Source organism: Tenrec ecaudatus, chromosome 10, assembly GCF_050624435.1.
Source record: "Tenrec ecaudatus isolate mTenEca1 chromosome 10, mTenEca1.hap1, whole genome shotgun sequence".
NCBI classification, from domain to species: Eukaryota; Metazoa; Chordata; class Mammalia; order Afrosoricida; family Tenrecidae; genus Tenrec; species Tenrec ecaudatus.
The window spans coordinates 26,007,649-26,027,417 of NC_134539.1; the positions used below are offsets into that span (position 1 = coordinate 26,007,649).

A 19,769-nucleotide genomic window follows, 5' to 3' on the forward strand; every position below is an offset into this window, starting at 1 on the left:
AGCAGTCTAACTTGGTAAAGACGCAGGAGAATCGTCTAGTAAATCATTTCCATTTTACTTAAATCAGTGTTTCCTACACTGATTTAACCGCAGACATTTTGCCTCATGCTTGTTTTTCTTTTTTTCTGTAACACTTCTAGATGTCTCTGAGGAACATTGTGTTCTAGAAAATAACATGGGAAACTGTTCTACCTAGTCCCCCTTAGCTGTCCATGGACCAACTGAGGATGCTTCTGTGCTAGCCTAGGCCCATTTTTATTTAAAAAAAAATCTCCCAGAGAAAGGGAAAAAAAAAACATTACTTTTTTTTAAACAATGGTAATTCTGATACCCACTTTGAAAGCCCCCACCTTATCCTATTGTGTCAGTCATGCATTATGGTGATAGGCTTTCTTTATAACCAGCTCAGTAGTAACTTATTAGGGACTGGGCATGAATGTTGTGACTTGGCTTTAAATAGCTTCTGAGGTTTAAGGAAACTTATTTGCTAATTCAGAAAAAATGTTTTAAAGAAGTATTATTCAACTCCATGAATTCACACTATGAACATAAAATTTTTCTGGGCATATTGTCTGTTTAAGTTATCACCATTCCTTATTTTGATTCAGAATGAGATAAGTTCAACTGCCCGCCACTTTATTTTTGATGTTTACTGATTGGAGTTTTCGTATAATTGAAGATGTAGTCCATTCAAATGTCTGAGTTAATATGAGAATTCGTTTGTTTGAATTAATCAGTACCTTACTTTTTTTTGTTTTTTTCCTTCTAGGACAGTGGTTCTCAACCTTCCTAATGCCGTGAACCTTTAATAAAGTTCCTTATGTTATGGTGACCCCCTAACCATAAAATTATTTTCATTGCTACTTCATTACTGTAATTTTGCTACTGTTATGAATCGGGCAACCCCTGTGAAAGGGTCATGCAATTCCCCCAAGAGGGTCGAGACCCCCAGGCTGAGAACCACTGTCACATAAGAATTTCTGTGTCTAAACTGATTGGACTGACAATATTTTTTAGAGAATCAAACATTAAAGAAAATTAATTTTCCTTCTGTAATTCATGGGTATCTATATATTTGTCTTCAATAAATCCATCATCATCTATTACAAACGAATGGAGTTGCTCAAATATCACTGTAGTTTCTTCCTCTGGTGTCTGTGGAAGGTAGCTCATATTGCCAGTAAGACCATCTTCATAGTTTTCTGCGTCGTGTTCTTCCAGGCGGTGATGTTTGTAGCTGAGCAGCAGATTGTACCATGTTGGGCATTTGATAGCAATAAAAATAAGGAGTGACGTCACCAATACAGTGACAATAACACCTACTAGAAAAGCCCAACTTTTTCCAATGCGTTCCTGTTCTAAATAAAATACCAAGAGAGAGAAAGCGGTGTTGATTCTCTTATATTGACAAACAAAATGATAGCATATATCTTAATGGGAGGCGAAGTAAAAAAAAAATGATTGCTACAAAATCCTTGAAACTTTTATGAAACAAAAATATCATATTGTGAAACGATTGTTTCATCCTCTAGCCGCTATCTCGCTCTGTACACTTCTGAAGGCGGTCTTTCCTTCTCTCTACCCTCTTTTGAAGAATCCCGAGCTCTGATTTATATGACCTCAAAACGGCAGATTTGGCATCCTCTAGAGACCCAACGCGTGTTCCTCCTTGGAGTTTGGGGAACAAAAGAAAGTCTCAAGGGCCACGTGGAGGGCGTCTGGTGGATAGGGGAAGATTTCCCAAGGAAATTCCCAGACAGTGCTCGCCACCCTTGAAGAGTGAGCAGGTGCATTGTTGTGATGGGAAAAATTCCTTGCACAAATTTCCTGGCCTTTTCTGCACCAATGTCGTTTTCAGTTTTCTTAAAACGTGTTCACACTAAGCCCCTGTGATTTCCCAGCATCCTCTAAGAAAAGCTATCGGTTACCCCTTTGGATCGCCACAAAACAGCCTCCATAACCTGAGCTGACCTCTCTGCCTTTAACTGCACTGGCCTAGCACATCCCCTTGGACGCAACCGTTTTGATGGACCTCTCTTTGGAAGGCCCCCCAATGAGCCTAAGACAAGGGAGAGAACGTGTCTGCAGCCATCGGTCGATTCCAGAGACATCATTAAATGTGTTTGAAATATGCCCGAGCACTGCATGGGCTGCTTGGGCTTAACCCTTGTATACACTAAAATCATGATAATAGACATCACAATTTTCTCTAGGTGAAAGTTACTACAGCAACAATAAATGTATTTCGTAGAGTAGCAAAAGAGTACCCTCTTATTTTCCCTTTTACTTAAGACATTTTAATGATTTATAATGGTTAAGTCTGGCTAGATTAATTAAACCTAAGGCTCAAAGAAGTTAAATGATTTGCACAATGGCATTTGTTTGGTAACTAGCAGAGTCTAGTGGGAAACCCAATATTTTATAACTTTTTGTTAAGACAAGGATTTGTTCTTTTACTCTAGACATTTAAGTGGAAAACAAGAGCTACCACAGTATACTTAGTGCATGATACCTTCTGTAATATTTTTGTTTAAAACCAGCACATTACCTGGATTGGTTGTGGAGTTCAAAGGAGAATTAAATGTTGAATTGCTAACAGACATAAAATTCTTATAAAGATTTTCAGTTGCAACTGAAGAAAATTTTAAGCAACATTCAACTTGATAAGGAACTGTTTTAATACTGTAGCTCCTTGAGAGATCAGGAGTGCTACACATGGTGATGTTTTCATGTTCTAAAGAATCAGAAAAAATAAATTGAACATAAATCAGAGCAAATTAGAATAATTACCAATTTTTTGATTGGGGCCACACTTATCTCCCAAAGTTTGCTTCATTGCCATCAAGTCGATGTTGATTCTGACTTCTAGTGACCCTGTGGGACAGAGTAGAACTGCCCCTGGGGGTTTCTGAGTCTGTACATCTTTATGAGTAGAAAGCCACCTCATTCTCCCACACAGCAACTGGTGGCTTTGAACTGCTGGCCTTGTGGTTAGTAGCCCAGTGTGTAAACAACTGTCCCAGCAGGGCCCCTCTTATTTCTCACTCTTAAAGGCATTATAAGAAAGAAACTCTTGTATCTTCCTAGCACAAAAATTAAGATAGTTATTCCTGTTTATTACACGATTTTACACTGTTTAAATGCAGTATTTATTGCTGTTGGTATTAGTATTTTATGAGGTAAACTATGGCTAAAATCTGGAGTAAAATTGTGGTTAAAATCAGGTAGAGCATCGTTTACAATTAACACGTACCCCCTCCGACATCCCCCCTCGTCCCCCCCGCCGCCACCCCCACCCCCACCCCCACCCCCGCCGCCCCCAAACAAAAAAGAAACTGCCACGGGAAGTGCGTAGCAAGCCTACATAGGGTTTCCAGTGCGTTAACAGTTTGGGGGAGCAGACGACCTCACGGAGAGATCGCAGTTAACAAAGCAAGGCTCTTCTGGCAGGTATTCCAATAGGAAAAGCGCCAAAAGAAAAAATAGTAGAACTTTGTACTTAATACGTAAGCGATGCAATCCTTTCCCCTATACAGGATGTGTTTCTTCTTTCCCTATCTGGGGAGAGAGGAGGGCATCTATTCAGCCACTCCTTGTTTGTGTTTCTTCCTGTCTCCCCTAAATAAGAATAGATTCCTTGTCTTCAAAATGGGAAACAAGGCATTTTCTGCAGTGGACCCACCTAACGTGAATCACATTTGGGTTCTAGTTCAATGAAGACAGCTTACCTAGTGTCACCTTTGATGTGTTCAGCCAGTTCTTCAAGTTGAAGAGCCTGCAAGAGCAGTTCCATAGATTTCCGTCTGAGGTTATTAGTTCCAGATGAAATGCTTGTGGCACTTCCAAAGAGCTTATCAAATTGCCTTGCAGATTCAGAAGTACCAGGTTTGTTAGAGGCACAAAAGTACCGGGCTCCAGTTGAGTGATGTTGTTTTGGCAGAGATGTAACTGCTTCAGTTTATTCAAGCCTACAAAGGCTCCACGCTGAATTACTGAGATGGCATTTCTACAGATATTTAAAATTTCTAGATTGGAGAGGTTACCAAAACTGTTGTTTTGTAAAATAATGACATTGTTTTTGATTAAATAGAGCTCCTTGAGTAAAACATACATCTGTAGAACCTTTGTGTCTCTAGCATCTAAAGTCACTTGGTTATAACTGAGATCAAGTATAGTAACACCTTTATTGATATCCGCTGGGACTGAAGAATGGTTTTGTCCAGTGAAATTGAATCTGACTTCCTAAAAAAAGAACCAAACTAGAAATGAATTAATTAGGTAAAATGTTCATGGAATTATCAAAAATTGCTTATCCAGGCACTGAGATATAGGGGCAAAATAGTTTTGAAGAAAAGTCTTTTGATATTACAATATGATGAAAATAGAGTTAAGATTTTTCTTCCTTCTGTTGAAATGTCAAAGGTTCAGGAAATTCTGGTATATACATCCAAACGAAGGGCTTCTAATTTGCCACACAGAGACCTTCTAGATATTGCCATAATCATTATGGACAGGATCTCATTTATGCCTATCTATATGTGTGTATAAATAAATGGTAAATAATAATTCTGCTAACTTGTGATCCTGGTGTGCAAGAGTAGCGTTAATTATGAGGAAATTATTTTAAAATACACAAGTTTTCAAAATCAGTAGAGCCAATGCTTTACCGGTTGTGTTAAATATTTTAAATATAATACCCTAATATATAGGTCTCTGAGGTTAACAGCTCAAGTTTTGGTGTTTATAATAGAAATATTTACCTTGAAACAAAAGCTGACCCATATACTGAATGAAAGAACCAGACAACATCTATATCCTACGTGGTTATAGGTCCAAAGAAATAATTCTGCTTTGCTTCTACATTGGACATGCCACCAGTAAACTAAATACTGCAACATAACTGATTACAATATCTCACATGTAAATATCTTTAAACATTTTTACAGTTTAAGGTATGATGTTATGTCTTGAAACTAATGCCTAAGTTTATACTGACATGCACAGTTTCAGATGGCTCTCATTGATTTAGATAGAATCTGCCTCAGAGATCTGAGTTTTGAATTCTGGTCCTATACAGCTAACTAAAGAGTTTGGATGGCTCAAATTTTCTTTGCTTTCTGCGTTGCTATGGGAGATCTTTCTAAATGTACACAGTGCATCACTTCTGGCCATATTTTTATTTACTGGATTTGTAAAGACTTACTGTTTGAGAAGCCTGGCTTTCGTCAGATAATAATATCATCGAGAAGGGCCAAAGGATCACGCTGTATGCAATTTTCATATTGCTGGTCTGATAGAAAAGAGATTATTTCATCTCAAGAGGAGATTAGAACTTCAGCAATTACTAAGAACATTTTTATTCGGGGCAAATGCTGCCCTGTTGGTCTCATACGGTTGATCTTCTGAAGACTTCATCGTTTATAGGTGTTAATTGTTCACCTACAGACCTATGTATGTTAAAACAGTTTTAAGTTTAAATTTTAGGAGTTGTTTGCTATTTTTTATAGGATGCATGTGTTATGAAATAAAGGGTTCTGTAGTTATTTGGGTATTGCCATAGAAAATGTATGTGTAGTTTTTTCATTGAATATTAGATATTTTAGCCAGAACTCAGTGTGCTTGAAGTAGCATGTTAATAATTTACAGTTAGCTTTACTCCTTAATATTTACAGACTTCTTCAGTTCTTAAAACTTTTATAATAGAAATATTAAGAAAAAAACAAAAGTTAGGAAAAACTCATTGCCCGGTTTCAATAATTATCAATTGATGGTCATTTTTTTTCCATCTTGTAAATTTGTCTTTCATTCACTGTTACTTCAGAATGCTTCAATTTACAGTAAAAGATCTTAAAGTTGATTGGTTAAGTGATAACTTTTTCCCTAAAAGTAAACAATTTTTTTTGCATTATATTTGTTTTTTTACTTGGGAAAAAATCTCTAGCCTGTGTCCCAAGTGGACGTTATTTCTGAAATGGACTTTGTGAAGATCTAATAAATCTTGATTTTTCATAACTTATTAAAAGCTTGACTTAATTTGCTGTACAAAATTTACAAGCTTAGATACATTTTTAAAATTCCATAACAACAGTGAAGCCTGTAAATATATAGCCTTACCTTTACTCCTTTCTTCAGCCTCTGAGACTGCTGTGGTAAAGGAGTCTGCCCTGTTCCTTCCTTACCATTAAGGAAAAGTATGCCACACGGTGTACCTCACTTTGCTTCAACCTTTGTACCCAGTGAGCAGGTGATTAAAAGAAAGTCTAGACCTCATTAGCAAAAGATTGACTAGAAGACTAATTTCTTAAAGTCATCTTTGACATTTGAAGTGTAATATGTGGTGTGTTTGGCCTTGGTGTTTCTTTGTTATTCTTGACCATGTTATGTAAATATATTCACCAATTTACTATGCAAGTTAACATTGGAACATTGAGAATGCATATTAACAGGATACTGTATTGTTGGAGTGAATTGATGTGTCAGTCTTAAATATATTTTATATTTTGAAAGATGTCTAATTGAAAAGATACCACTACCCCCAACTATCATGATCCCAATTCTACCTTGCAAACCTGGTTAGACCAGAGGATGCACAGCAGTACAGATGGGAACTGGAAACACAGGGAATCCAGGACAGATGAACCACTCAGGACCAGCGGTGAGAGTGGCGATACCGGGAGGGAAGGGGGCGTAAAAAGGGGGAACCGATCTCGGGGATCTACATATAACCTCCCCTCTGGGGGATGGGCAACAGGAAAGTGGGTGAAAGGAGATGTCGGGCAGTGTAAGATAAAATAATAATTTATAAATTATTAAGGGTTCATGAGGGAGGGGGAGGGCAAAAAGGAAAATGAGCTGATTCCAGGAACCCAAGGGGAAGGGCGAATTTTGAGAATGATGAGGGTAACGAATGTATAAGGGTGCTTTACTCAATTGATGTATGTATGGATTGTGATAAAAGTTTTATGAGCCCCAATAAAATGATTTAAATTTTTAAAAGTGCAAAAAAGAAGAAAAGATACCACAAGTTTTGTATTTCATTTATTTCAATCATCGTTGTTGTTTGTTTTTATGACCGTCATTTACAACTTCGCTGCTACTTTACGATAGGAGCAAAGTGCTTAGAGCGTTAAAAGGCCTGAGAGCTGTCCACTCTGTTGGCTTAGGAAATCGGTAAACTTCCTTGTATTGCAAGTTCCCTCCTCTTGTCAAGTGGAAGCCTGTACAGAATTAGGTCCCATCTCACTAGACTACAAACATTACTTAGACTCATTGTTGGTAATACTGTAAAAATGTAGTTCAGAATAAGCTAGTTTCAAAAGATTAACTCTCCTGGGTCTCAGTATCCTTATTCTGTGAAACAAAGAGATTGAAACAGATGATCTTTTCTTCCAGAAAAATTTTTTAACTTAAAAAAAATCATTTTATTGGGGGCTCATACAACTCTTACCACAATCCACACATACATCAATTGTGTAAAGCACACTTGTACATTCGTTGCCCTCACTCTTAAACATTTGTTCTCCACTTGAGCCCTTGGCATCAGCTCATTTTCTCCCCTCCTTCCCTCATGAACCCTTAGATAATTTATAAATTATTATTGTTTTGTCATATCTTATGCTGTATGACGTCTCCCTTCACCCACTTTTCTGTTGTCCGTCCCCCAGAGAGGAGGTTATATGTAGATCCTTGTAATCGGTTCCCCCTTTCCACCCCACTTTCCCTCTACCCTCCCGGTATCGCCACTCACACCACTGGTCCTGAAGGGATCATCCACCCTGGATTCCCTGTGTTTCTAGCTCTGATCAGTATCAGTGTACATCCTCTGGTCTAGTCAGATTTGTAAGGTTGAATTGAGGTCATGATAGTGGGGGGTGGGGGAAAACATTTAGGAACTAGAGGAAAGTTGTGTGTTTCATCATTGCTACACTACACACTTACTGACTGGTCTCCTCCCCGTGCCCCTTTCTCCCAGAAATGTTTACGATCCTGTATATCATGTTAATTGAGGCAAGAGCAAACACATTTCTTGTACTCTAGTAATTGAAGTTCAGAGTAAAGACACTGCCCTCCTGCCCAACAGTGATTAAAGAATCATAAGTTGAAATTTCAGATCGTCTATTGTTTTATGTTCACTTTTTGCTGGGTGATGTCGTGAGTTACTAGTTGGGCTGCTAACTGCAAGGGCGGCAGTTTGAAACCGCCAGCCACGCTGCAGGAGAAAGGTGAGGCTCTCTACTCCTGAAGAGTGACCCTCTTGGAACCCCTCCAGGGCAGTCCTTCCTGTCTTGTGTCCGCTGTTGCCAGTACGGAAGTTTCTAAGATTACGTTGTCATATTAATCGTAGGGTATCGGTCTGTGGGATCCAGAGCACTTAGCTGGTGACTGTGAAAACTGTAAAAGCTGATCTCTAAGAAAGGCAGAACACGAATACTAGTACATCAACTCGATTTTGAGACCTAAGAAGAATTAATGATCTTAGGACTGAACATGTATGTCCAATAATTTTACTATAAGTAAATTTTGAAATATTTACATGACAAATAACATACCTGTTGGTTGATTGAGTGATTGAATTTTTCTCTATCCTATTGATAATTGGCCTTGTATGGATAAAGTACGTGCTACATTGCTGGTAGTTCTTGTGATTCTATGTTGCTGTTCATAATTAACTTCTCCATTATTTTATTTATGATGCTGACTCTCGTTTTAGTGAAGCTCGCTTCCGATTGTGCAGCATTAAAAGAGCAAAAATTGGTGGAATGTTAATTTGAATTAAAGAAGTAGTAGGTGAAAGGTTAAGTGAAGCCATGTCTTTCATCGAAAGTTAGCATTTTTAACCAAATTGCTCTACAGGTTTCCCTACTTCTCAGTTTACTCAAAGCTGCAATGGTCGATATGATTTTCATGATAAACTTCCATACAGGAGTTCATTGATCAAAGAATTGTGGGACTAAGGCATGCTCTACACTTTATGTCTTATTTGTTACTGAGGGGACCTGAGAATTATCAAAACATCTGAATGCATTCGCTTATGTACAAGGTCTTGAGGATTTTCTGTGATAATCTCAATGTGTTCTCTTAGTAGAACGAAATGGAGAGTAAGGATGTAAAAGGACTCAGGATGGAAAACAGAGAGATGGAAAAAGTAAATCTGTGTTGATGTGTACAAGCTCCATTTTATATGGCTGAACCAATTTTTTTTGGTAAAAATAATGACTTTTGAATTCAATGATGAATAACTGGTTAACTTTTTAAATCGGACTGTGACTTTATCAAATTAATCGACAGTTTTCCCCTCAATGTAGTAAGAGGGCTATTATTATTATTAATTTCAGGAAAGAAAAACAAATTAGAAATGTGGAAGAAGAAATCGAACAGGAAAAGCAAGCAGCAGATGGCATTATTAAAAATATGTCTACCGAAAAGCAAGTGAGATACACAGAAATGAAAGCTTCGAATGAAAAATTATTGCAGGTAACAATAATTTCTACCATGTGCCAGACATATAACAGTCTTGCTCCTAAAAATGTGATCTGAAGATTGGCATCAGTGGTTCCTTTGCAACCCTGACCAGATCTACTTATGAGTTTTCATGTTAGGAAGGACCCAGGCTGATTCATTTGTTCATTCAAAAGTTTGAGAATCATTGATCTAGAAAGCTCCATTTTTTTATGCATCTTATTGACCTAGATATATTGTAACTTTTCTTAATGGTTGTTTTCCAGGTCTGTGTGTCATTCATTTTTTATGTCATGAAAACATAATGAGGGCATTTGCATCTTTAAAGGTTTTTCATGGAAACATTAAAAGGCATCATAGACCCCAACTATTTACATTCCTTTCTTTTCCCCCCAAGGAGCAGTCAATCTTTTTCTTCTGGGTCGCAGTTTGAAGAGTTTTTGTACCCTAATTACGAATAGGGGTCAATTTGAGTAAGAATTTGGAAGCGTAACAAGGGATTGTTAAGAATTGCCCTAGTGTTTAGTTATGAAGGTGACTAAGTGCGATCTGGAAAGTTGTAGTTGGGTTTTCTAGAGAAACATCGCCACTGACACTCATATGTGCACCAAGAAGAAATTTTACAGTCACAAGGCCTCAACTCCACCCTGTGAGTCAGATGCCCAGGAGACCTTTCCTGACTCACACAACTGCCAGAATAATGAAGCAGCAGGTGGCAAGACCACCGGCCAGTGGAACCAGAGCAAACCACCTAACAGGCTGCTGACCGCTACCAGGGCCAGCAGTCCACACGGTGGGCAGCTGGCCCAAGTACTGAGGAGCCAGGTGCAGAATCTAGGCCAGCAGGAGGAAGAAGAGAGATATCAAATAGACCACATAACCCTGGGTACGCATCCGGCTATGAATTGAGTGAGAGGCTAAGCGCCACCATATCTTCTTACAGGTGTAGCTAAACTAACACAAAACCTAATCATCACAATGGGCCTTCATGTCTGGATGACACAGCATTAGGCCTCTCAAATGCCAATAAGGTATCTCGTCTCGGTTTCTCAGATAATTTAGTTTAAGTAACGTTTTATGTTAGAATTGTTAAGATACCTTAAAGCACTTCAGATTATTATAGAAAAGCCATAATATTAATGAAATATTGTTAATCTTGCACAAGAGTTATGAACAAGTAACCTGTTCAAGGATTTTATCCCGAGAGTGTACTTTATCAATTTTTATAGATCTTACCCCTAAGAGGAATTCGATGAAAGATATGAAAACATCATTTTAAAAAATTGAAATAACCATGGCTTTAAATAATGATATTAACGTGAAGGTTTCTGGTGTTTAATCTTCTTGGAATGATGGTGTTTCACTTTTGTAAAAATCTGGCTTGAAAGTTTTTTCTGAAGGTGATCATGGTGAGGTTTTCAGAAATGGTGAAAGAAATGGGGAAATCCGAAATCATGAGATGCCAATAAATTCTAGGCAAAATGCAAGCTATGAAGATGTTTATAAAAGTTACTTTGTTTCATCCATTGAAATGTTGATCAACAGAGAATCAGATTATTTTTCATGTAGCTTGTGTTTGTATTTGTGTATTTTTCTTCTTAGGAATTAGATACACTTCAACAACAAATAGATTCACTGCACATGAAAAAAGAGAGCCTGGCAGCTGTAAGTATAAAGTGAAATCGGGGCTTGTATATGGCCTAGCTACAGAATAGTTCAGCTAACTATAGATGGAACTCAAAAGGTAAATGTTGACGTAGTCCTTTACTGACAGGTATTCAATGATTTTTTTTAAATTTGGCATACAAATATCCTGCATGCAATTAGATTTAAGTTATTCTGTATCTACTATATAGGGTTAAATAGTTTGGCTATTAACCACAAAGTCGATCATTCTAGTCCACCCAGAGGTACCTCAGAATAAAAGCCTGGGAATCTACTTCTGAAAAATCGGTCATTAAAAACCTTATGGAAAACAATCCCACCCTGATACACGTGGGATCCCCTCAAGAACCCTAATGTGTGGTGAACAAAACAACTCCATCTCTCTGGGGCCTGCAAAAATGAGTGGCGATTTAAAGACATACACATAAAGAGTATAAAAATAATTGAAGAGGGAAAGAGACCAGTCTTTCACTTTAAGGGTGTAAATACTTTCATTTGTTTTTAAAAAACAATTTTAAATTGTAGTACTAAATAATTTTACACATGGAATTGTTGAGCAATTTTTTCCTGGTGGGAGGTTGCTACACCTAGTTTACACATCAACAGAAGTGTAACAACCTCTTCCAAGACATATATCTCGACTTGAATTTCCAGTAAGGTTTTGCTAACACTCTTATAGGAGTGTCTGTTGACTTGGGTGGCCTTAGCAACCTTGTTGTGTGGTAGCACGGAATGGTTTTCTCCCTCGCCTTCCATCTGGCGGAACTGACCCCAGCGGAGGCGAGGGCTCCTCTGTCAAAGCAGCTCTTAGTTGTACATAGAGGCTAATACGTGTTCATGGGCACGAGGCAAGCTCCCCACCTTGTTGCTATCCAGCCCTTAGTGACCCTGGCTTTGTGCTTTTGAATCTGTCCTTTCAAGGCATACACCAGCCTTCACAGGCCACACAAGAAGGACTTGATGTGGAAACTCCAAAAAGCAGACTGGGTTTTACCTCAAAGTTACCTTTAGCTGATTTAAGGGACTGACATACTCCCTCGTGTCAAAGGCAGCTGAGTGCTATCCCAAGGCGATGGAGTTGGTGGTAGCTGGACTTTGGTTTGGACCGCTCGCTTTGAGGAGCCCCAATGCATGGTGGCCTGGGACTACTATTTGTTGAATAGTTTAATGCCTTCCTTGCTTTCTTCTGCCATGTATTATTTTGGTCAGCCTGGTTCTGCCTTTGAGAATGAGTGTTATTGACAATTTTGCCCAAATCATCAATCCCCATTGTTTCCGTAAATAGTATCTAGTCACTTAAGAGTTTCATCTGTCCAAGTCCCCAATTTGTGAATTGCAGTGTGAAGCTGGCCTATACTTGTATAATTTCCTTTTCTCAATACTTTTTAAAAATTCTGTGCCATTGGCTAAATTAATGACCCTATCAACAGAATTACCTTATGCCCCAGGGCAGGCGTCGGCAAACTTTTGAGAAAGAAGAGCCAATCCTGTCTCTCACAACACTTTAAACATTATTTGAGAGCTATAAATATATTTTTACAAACAATTGAAATCACCATTTTCTGAATAATATTCTTGAGCAATTTTTAGTATGTACCTAAAGAGCTGTGTATGGCTCATGAGCCAGTTGGCCAGCCCCTGCCCTAAGGGAATGATTTATAATGTTCTCGATCATAAAATGATGTCTCTAAAGTGAACCAGGAACATATATAAATCAGAGATATATGAATGGATTTTGGGCTCACCCTTAATTCTTGCCCCAGTCTAAGAACAATTAGTTCTTACTGACATAGTCCTAGAGCATGGAAGATACCATGCTAAAGCCAAGTGTAGTGCAGAAACCAGATTGATGGTGTCTGGTTATCAGAAAAAATGTGTGGGATCTTAACATCTTTTCTTCAAACAAGCAGTCATCTAAGTGAGGCGTCCGCTAAGTAAGTCCACGTAGAAGTAGCACATCGGCCTGTGTGAACCAAGGACTGTACGTAATAAAATCCAAATTGGAATGAATGAGTGGTATCAGAGCTTAAATCTTGGGCACCCAGTGCGCAAAAGGCTGTGGATGCCAGTGGAAGCCTAACATCCATTTTCCGGGTCCACACATGGATCGCGCCTGGTGACCCCCCTACATCGTCCAGGACATGGATAGCTTTCCTATAAGACAGAGAGCTCTGGAAGGCAGTTATCACAGATGTAGTTAGCTTAAAATGTAACTCCTTATCATTTGAGTACCTTTTGGCTCATTTTAAACTTGTTTCAGCTTTTAATATTTCTTATTGACTGGGGTTTTTCTGCGTTTTGTTTAGTCATTGTTGTTGGTTTAGTTTTTTGTTTGTTTGCTTCCTGCTTTGGGTCTGTATAGTTTTCTGTATTTGAAATCCAGGATAGGTAAATCTATAAAGACAGTAACTGGAGTAATAATTGCATAGGGGTATGGCAAGGGAGGATGGGCAGAAAATAGGGAGTTCACATCAATGAGTACAGAAGAAAATGTTCAGAAATTGATCATGGTGATGATTACACAGCTTTTCTTACTATGATTGAAGACTTAATTGTATGATATGTGAAGGATATGATAATAAAACTATTTAAAAATAAATAAACCAAAATAAAATTTTAAATCAAGTAAAATGAAATTAAGAATGCAAGTCTCTTGTACCTCTTTCGAAGTCTAACTATTCTTGACAGTTATTGACTGCTTATTGTATGATTTCCAAAGTTCTTTACATACTGGTAAATCACCAGCAGGAGATTTGTGGCTTGGTGGGCTAATCATTGGCATACTCATCACAAGATTGGTAGTTCAAATCCCCCATTTGCTCTGTGGGAGAAAGAGGAGGCTGTCTGGCTTCATAAGGATGTTTGGTCTCAAGAACCCTGTAGAACAGGTCTACGCTTTCCTACAGGGTCCCTGTCAGTTGAAATCAACTTGATGGCAGTGAATTGTTTTGGTTTCTTTCTTTTTTATAATATAGCCAGCATTGTCATTTAATCTTCATAAGAATCCTATAATCCTTTCTTGAGTTTACAGTTGTGTAAAACTTCAAGTGGGTTTCACATGGATTATACCTAAAACAATATCTCGGAGTCACATCAGTTAGATGTGAATCTTAAATTATTGCATTGTATTTTGTTGTATGACAACAGCCTTGTATACAAGTAGGTTGCTTTTAGTTCTTTAGAATTAAGAGCAATGTAACTATAACCTTGGATTTGGGTTGTAGATGATGTCTCTCTTTGGTAGGACTGTGGTTGTTAGGTGTTCTCAAATCTCTTCCAACTCAGAAGTCCTATGCCCCATCAGATGCAACATCGTCTTACCTTGCTTGTGCCAGGCTCCCAATTGGTATTATGTTTGAACCCATGTGGCAGCCACTGGGTCAGTCCATGTCATTGAGGGTCTTCCTCTTTTTCGCTGACCTTGTACTTTATCAAGCATGATGTCCTAAATGGGTACCACAACCCTCTTAGTATCAAGCTGATTCCAATGCCTACTGACCTTGCAGTACAGAGTAGAACTGCTCTATAAAGCTCGATGGGAACAGAGAGCATCCTCTTTCTCCCACGAAGTGGCTAGTGGTTTCATTTGCCAATATCACAGTTAGTGATCCAGTGCTTAACCTACTGTGCCACCAGAGGTAGTCGATATTGCTATGAAAGATGCTGCGGGTTTAAATTTGTCATTATAATAAAATAAAACCTATTTGAGAGTGACTTTTTATAAAATACTCATTGAACTTTACTGTTGATTTGTATCTTCAGGAAGTAGCGCACTCCCAGGTAAAACAGGAGGCTGTACTGCTGCATGAAAAACTTTATGAGTTAGAGTCCCATCGGGACCAAATGCTCGCAGAAGACAAAAGCATGGGCTCGCCAATGGAAGAGAGAGAACGATTACTGAAGCAGGTGGGAAGCACACACATACGTATTTTAATATATCAGATTTGGGTAAATATTCGTTTGTTTTCTTTAGAGCCTATGAATTGAATGGAAAGCTAGTAAATTTATTATCTACAAAAGTGAGTAAATTGGCTTCAGTTAATTAGTATGAAATATGCAACAAAAATGTAAGTAAAAGTAATTTTTCACATAAACTTACTTTTTGGCACACATCCCTCGTTTTATATTGTCTGTTTACATCTTTGGGACTTTCTTTTTGACCCTTATTAAGAAAACCTGACACCCTTCCAGATTGCTCATTAAATAACTGAAGATATGTTTATTTGGGGCTTTGTATATGGAAAATAAAGTGTCTCGTGCTAATGGCATATGTAGTTCATATTATGAGTGCCTCCGTGAAGGAAATGGGATTGAAATGTCCTGTAAAGTTATAGTTTGTCACAAGGCAGGTCACATCTATTTGGTCGCCTAACTGAAGACTAGCTGGGGCTTTAATTTATTATAAGTGAGAGTTAACCCATTACTTATCCTTAGGAGAACTACATGTGGGAACAACACTAGTCAGTTGTTCCCCCAAATAGGAGCTTTAGGCTGGGCCCAGTGGGGACAGAAGACCCTTAGGAGTCAATCCAAGGGCTTGGGAAGTCTTGCAGTTGTTCCAGAAAGGTACTCAAACATCCAGAACCCTTGAAGTTCCTGAGAAAGAGAACTTTCCCTAAGTTCTAAGAGAACTTAGAGCTAAGCAATAATATATCTTTTAGGGAAAGAATCATTGTTATTGTTAAGTGCCAATGAGTGACCATCGATCCTGTGCACAGCAGAACAGAACGCTGCCCGATCGTGTGCCCCCCTCAGTCACTGCTGCATTTCTGCCCGCTGGTGTGACCCCTGTGCCAGTCCAGATGCTTGGGGTCTTCCTTTGTCTCATGGCCTCTACTTCACCACCCCCGTGTCCTCCTCCAGGGACTGCTCCCTCCTGATACCTTGTCCTAAGTGTGAGAGCACACCTCGGCCTGCTTGCTTCTAAGGAGCATTCTGGCTGTATTTTTTCCCACTGAGCTTGCTTTGTTCTCCTGGCCGTCCATGGCAATAAGAATAAAAGCAGTTATTGTTCATCTAAAATTCACATTTAACTGGGCTTTCCAAATCTGCCCTACCTGTGATGGCGGTACATAGATCTCCTAGGTGTTGAGTAACTGCCTCGGCCCTGAGGATGTGGTAGTCTGGAGGGCAAGCTGGCTAGGTATGGCTGCTTTTCCTTGATGGCAGGGAAGAAACTAGAAGTTCCTTAAGGAATAACTTCTATTCTTTTAGTTTCGGATATTGGATTCTGACAAGTGAATTTCAAGAAAGAGACTAGAGTGAATATTTTGTACATTGTGCTTCAGAAGAAAATCTCTCTGGGTAGTCTAGCATCGTTATCTTTAAAGGGCGCTGTATTTGTTTGCCTGTGCAGGTTAAAGAAGACAATCAGGAAATAGCCAGCATGGAGAGGCAGTAAGTACCCTTATGCAAGGGGGCTTCAAAAGGTTCATGGAAAATGGAATGAAAAGGTCATGGAAATGTTCCACGCACTCTGTGAAGCCCCCTCACACTCGTTTTATATCCATTTCTCATTTTTAAAATTATATTCCAAATGTACAAGAGCTACCTATTTGTACAATCATTCTTGCTATGTCTAACATTGATACTGTTCATGCTGATGCAGCTTTCAATCTTGGTTACAGCTTTAAATAATTTTTGAAAATGTAGATAATGGTCAGTGCAAAATACAATTGATTTTAAGATGTTTTTAAAATGTAGTTTATCTTCATTTTTATACAATTGGCCTTTCAAAACAACTTTATTGAGATAAGATTCACATATCATACAACGCACCCAGTTACTCTGTACAATTTAGCGACTTTCAGCTTGCTCAGAATCCTGCAGCCGTTACCACAGCCACTTTAGAAGTTTTGATCCCCCTGAAGTGGCCACCTTGTGCAGGCTCGCTCATCTGCTCCCCAGGTCGGGGTGGCTCATTTGCATGCAGTTACAAGGTGCGGACTCCATATGCAATGGATGGAGCTGCGTGGCTGTTTGTCCCACTTAGCATATTTTCAAGATTCATTTATTTTATAGCATGTATTTATACTTTTTTATTGCCAAATAATGCTATACTGTATAGACAGGCATTTTATTTCTATGATCAGTTGATGGGCATTTGGGTTTTTGATGAACTGTTTTCTACATTGGCTGCATCATTTTCTATTTTTATCAGTCATGCATGAGTGTTCCCGTTTCTTCGCATCTTCACTAACACTTTTTATTGTCTATCTTTTTTACTGTTTTTTTTTTTTAATGCTAGCCATCCCCGTGGGTGTTAGATGGCACCTCCTGGTGGTTCTGACTTGCATTTCTCTGATGGCTAAATGGTGTTGTTTCTTTTCATTTGCTGTTGGCTATTTGCATGCCTTCTTTGAAGAAATGTGATATATATATATATTTATAACTATGACTCCAAAAAAAGCACCTGCTGAGGCTGCTCATGTATGTATAGCTAAAAACTTCATGGGGGTGGGGTTGGTTCCTTGGTTTGTAGGTTTCAGATATGTTTTCATGGGACATCTCAGATAACTGGTCTAATAACATACTCCGAACGTAGTATGTAGTGCCACTTACAAGCAGCCATTCGAGGCACAAATATTCACCTCTACATGCCTGGAGCAACAGAGGAAAAAAGAGTCAGGGATAGGAGGCTGATATATGAGTGGCCAACCCCTCTGTCCACAATTAACTGCTTCCTTTGCTGTGAAATCCGAATTACATGGTGCCTGACTGCCATTACTGAACATTTTGGTCAAAGATTCTGTTGACGAATAATAATCAAAGGGGAAATGTGCAGAACAGAATTTCAAGTTCTCATGGAATCCAGAACGTCTGGCGTCACGGGGCCTGCACAATCCACTGAAAAGAGTGCTCAACAATAGCCTTTAAAATGCAAACCAAGACTATCTCTTAAAGTCTTTTTTAAGTCAAATAATAGGTTAGCTTAGCCAGTAAGAAATGTTGGTCTTGAGCATCACGATCCTTTAAGAACTAGTTTTACAGCACCAAGGGGACAACAGCAGTGAAACGTTACGTGGGAACCTCAGGGAGCGGCGAGTTTATGTTCATCGAGAGGAACAGCTTTGAAGCAGTGGGTCAGGATGATTGAGGAACTTGCAGAACATAACCAGCATCACTGAACTGTACATGCAGATGTGGCTGAATTGGTCTATGTTTTATTGTGCATATTTTCCAAAAAGGAAACATCTATTCCGATCCTTTATCTATTTTACTGAAGCTTACATTATCTGTCATAAATTCATTGGGTAATGTTTTCAACAGGTTAACAGATATAAAAGAAAAAATAAATCAGTTTAATGAAGAAATTAGACAACTTGACATGGACTTAGAGGAACACCAAGGTAATATTTCTGATATTTTCATAATGTAGATTAACCGAGGAATAGTAGTAGTATACAGTATTAGCAAGCTAATTGAACTCTTTATTAACTATTTAACTTCCATGAATTTAAAATGTAACTCTTTATGACATTCATTCAACTGCTAAATGACCTACCAAATTTTGTAAGTAATATTACAAAAACTATCTACACATCACACCCTGCAATAACTTGAAAAAATTGTTGCATAATGTAGGAAATGTATTTAGGTTTGGGATTTGGGCGGGGGGGTTTATAATGTTATCTAATAATGAGCTGCTCATTTTCATCCACAATTGACTCTCTTGTTGAAAGAGGTAACAGTTGCCTAGGTAACCAGTGTCTAGAGCAGAGGTCCTCAAATTTTTTAAACAGGGGGTCAGTTCACTGTCCCTCAGACCCGTTGGAGGGCCTGACTATAGTTTAAAATAAACTATGAACAAATTCCTATGCACACTGCACATATCTTATTTTGAAATAAAAAAACAAACAGGGCAAAAACACCCGGTGGGACGGATAAAGTTCCTCAGCGGGCCGCAAGTGGCCCGCAGGTCATAGTTTGAGGACGCCTGGTCTAGAGTTTGGGTGGTGAATCTTCATCCCTGTTATGCTTTCTGGACAACCGTGCCCAGATGCAATATGGGACATTCCTGATTGCTCTGACCAATATGAGACTGCTGTCAATCAGCACCTCTGATGTTCCCATGTCTTTTCTGGCAAATTGCTGGATCCTGAAGGCCAGAAGGGCCTGCCCCTTGCAGCCCACTCCCGCATGTTTTTGTGAATGCTGATAGTGCAGGCTCGGGCCACCACTTCGGTAACAGCAGAGGGACGCTTCTCACTACCCTTCTCTGTGAGAGCCACAGTGCTGGGACCAGGTTGGAAAGGAAGAGAAACTGTACTTAGTAGTACGAAATTGAAGTTTTTATCCTCCCCCAAATAAATGAAGTAAAGTGGTTTAAAGTTGTTATAAATCCTAAATCATGCTTATTCAGTGTTACTGGGAACAGGCAGGATTAGGAGGTGGAGTGATGATCAAGTCACAAATATCACAAATAACCCAGAAACATTCCCCAGAGCACAGTAATGACAGAGCAGGTACTGAGTACCCTGATCTTCTCCCGCCCAGCTTTGCCCAACAGTGGGACTTGACAAGCTAAGGCAGAATCCAGACACCTGGGGAACTGGGGAGCTGAATTAGTGGAAATGCTGTGATAGTCTCCCAGGAATGTGTAAAGACCGGAGGGAAAGTGTGCTAACTCACCTCTCTCTCATATG

General features: G+C 38.9%; 2 protein-coding genes across 2 annotated transcripts in view; one reads left to right on the forward strand and one right to left on the reverse strand.

Moving 5' to 3' along the window:
- Nucleotides 1-19,769, forward strand: part of IFT74 (intraflagellar transport 74) — a 54,748-nt gene that overhangs the window by 18,747 nt on the left and 16,232 nt on the right. Inside the window, exons 9-13 of the mRNA XM_075560006.1 lie at nt 9,336-9,474; nt 11,062-11,124; nt 14,887-15,030; nt 16,481-16,521; nt 18,394-18,473. Coding sequence (XP_075416121.1) covers nt 9,336-9,474; nt 11,062-11,124; nt 14,887-15,030; nt 16,481-16,521; nt 18,394-18,473 — 467 coding nt within the window. The remainder of the gene's footprint in view (nt 1-9,335; nt 9,475-11,061; nt 11,125-14,886; nt 15,031-16,480; nt 16,522-18,393; nt 18,474-19,769) is intronic.
- On the reverse strand, nt 1,039-5,281 carry LRRC19 (leucine rich repeat containing 19). The gene is made up of 4 exons (XM_075558945.1): nt 5,204-5,281; nt 3,729-4,242; nt 2,549-2,734; nt 1,039-1,358 (listed from the first exon to the last, which is right to left on the reverse strand). The coding sequence occupies exons 1-4, from the start codon at nt 5,279-5,281 to the stop codon at nt 1,039-1,041; spliced, it is 1,098 nt and encodes a 365-aa protein (XP_075415060.1).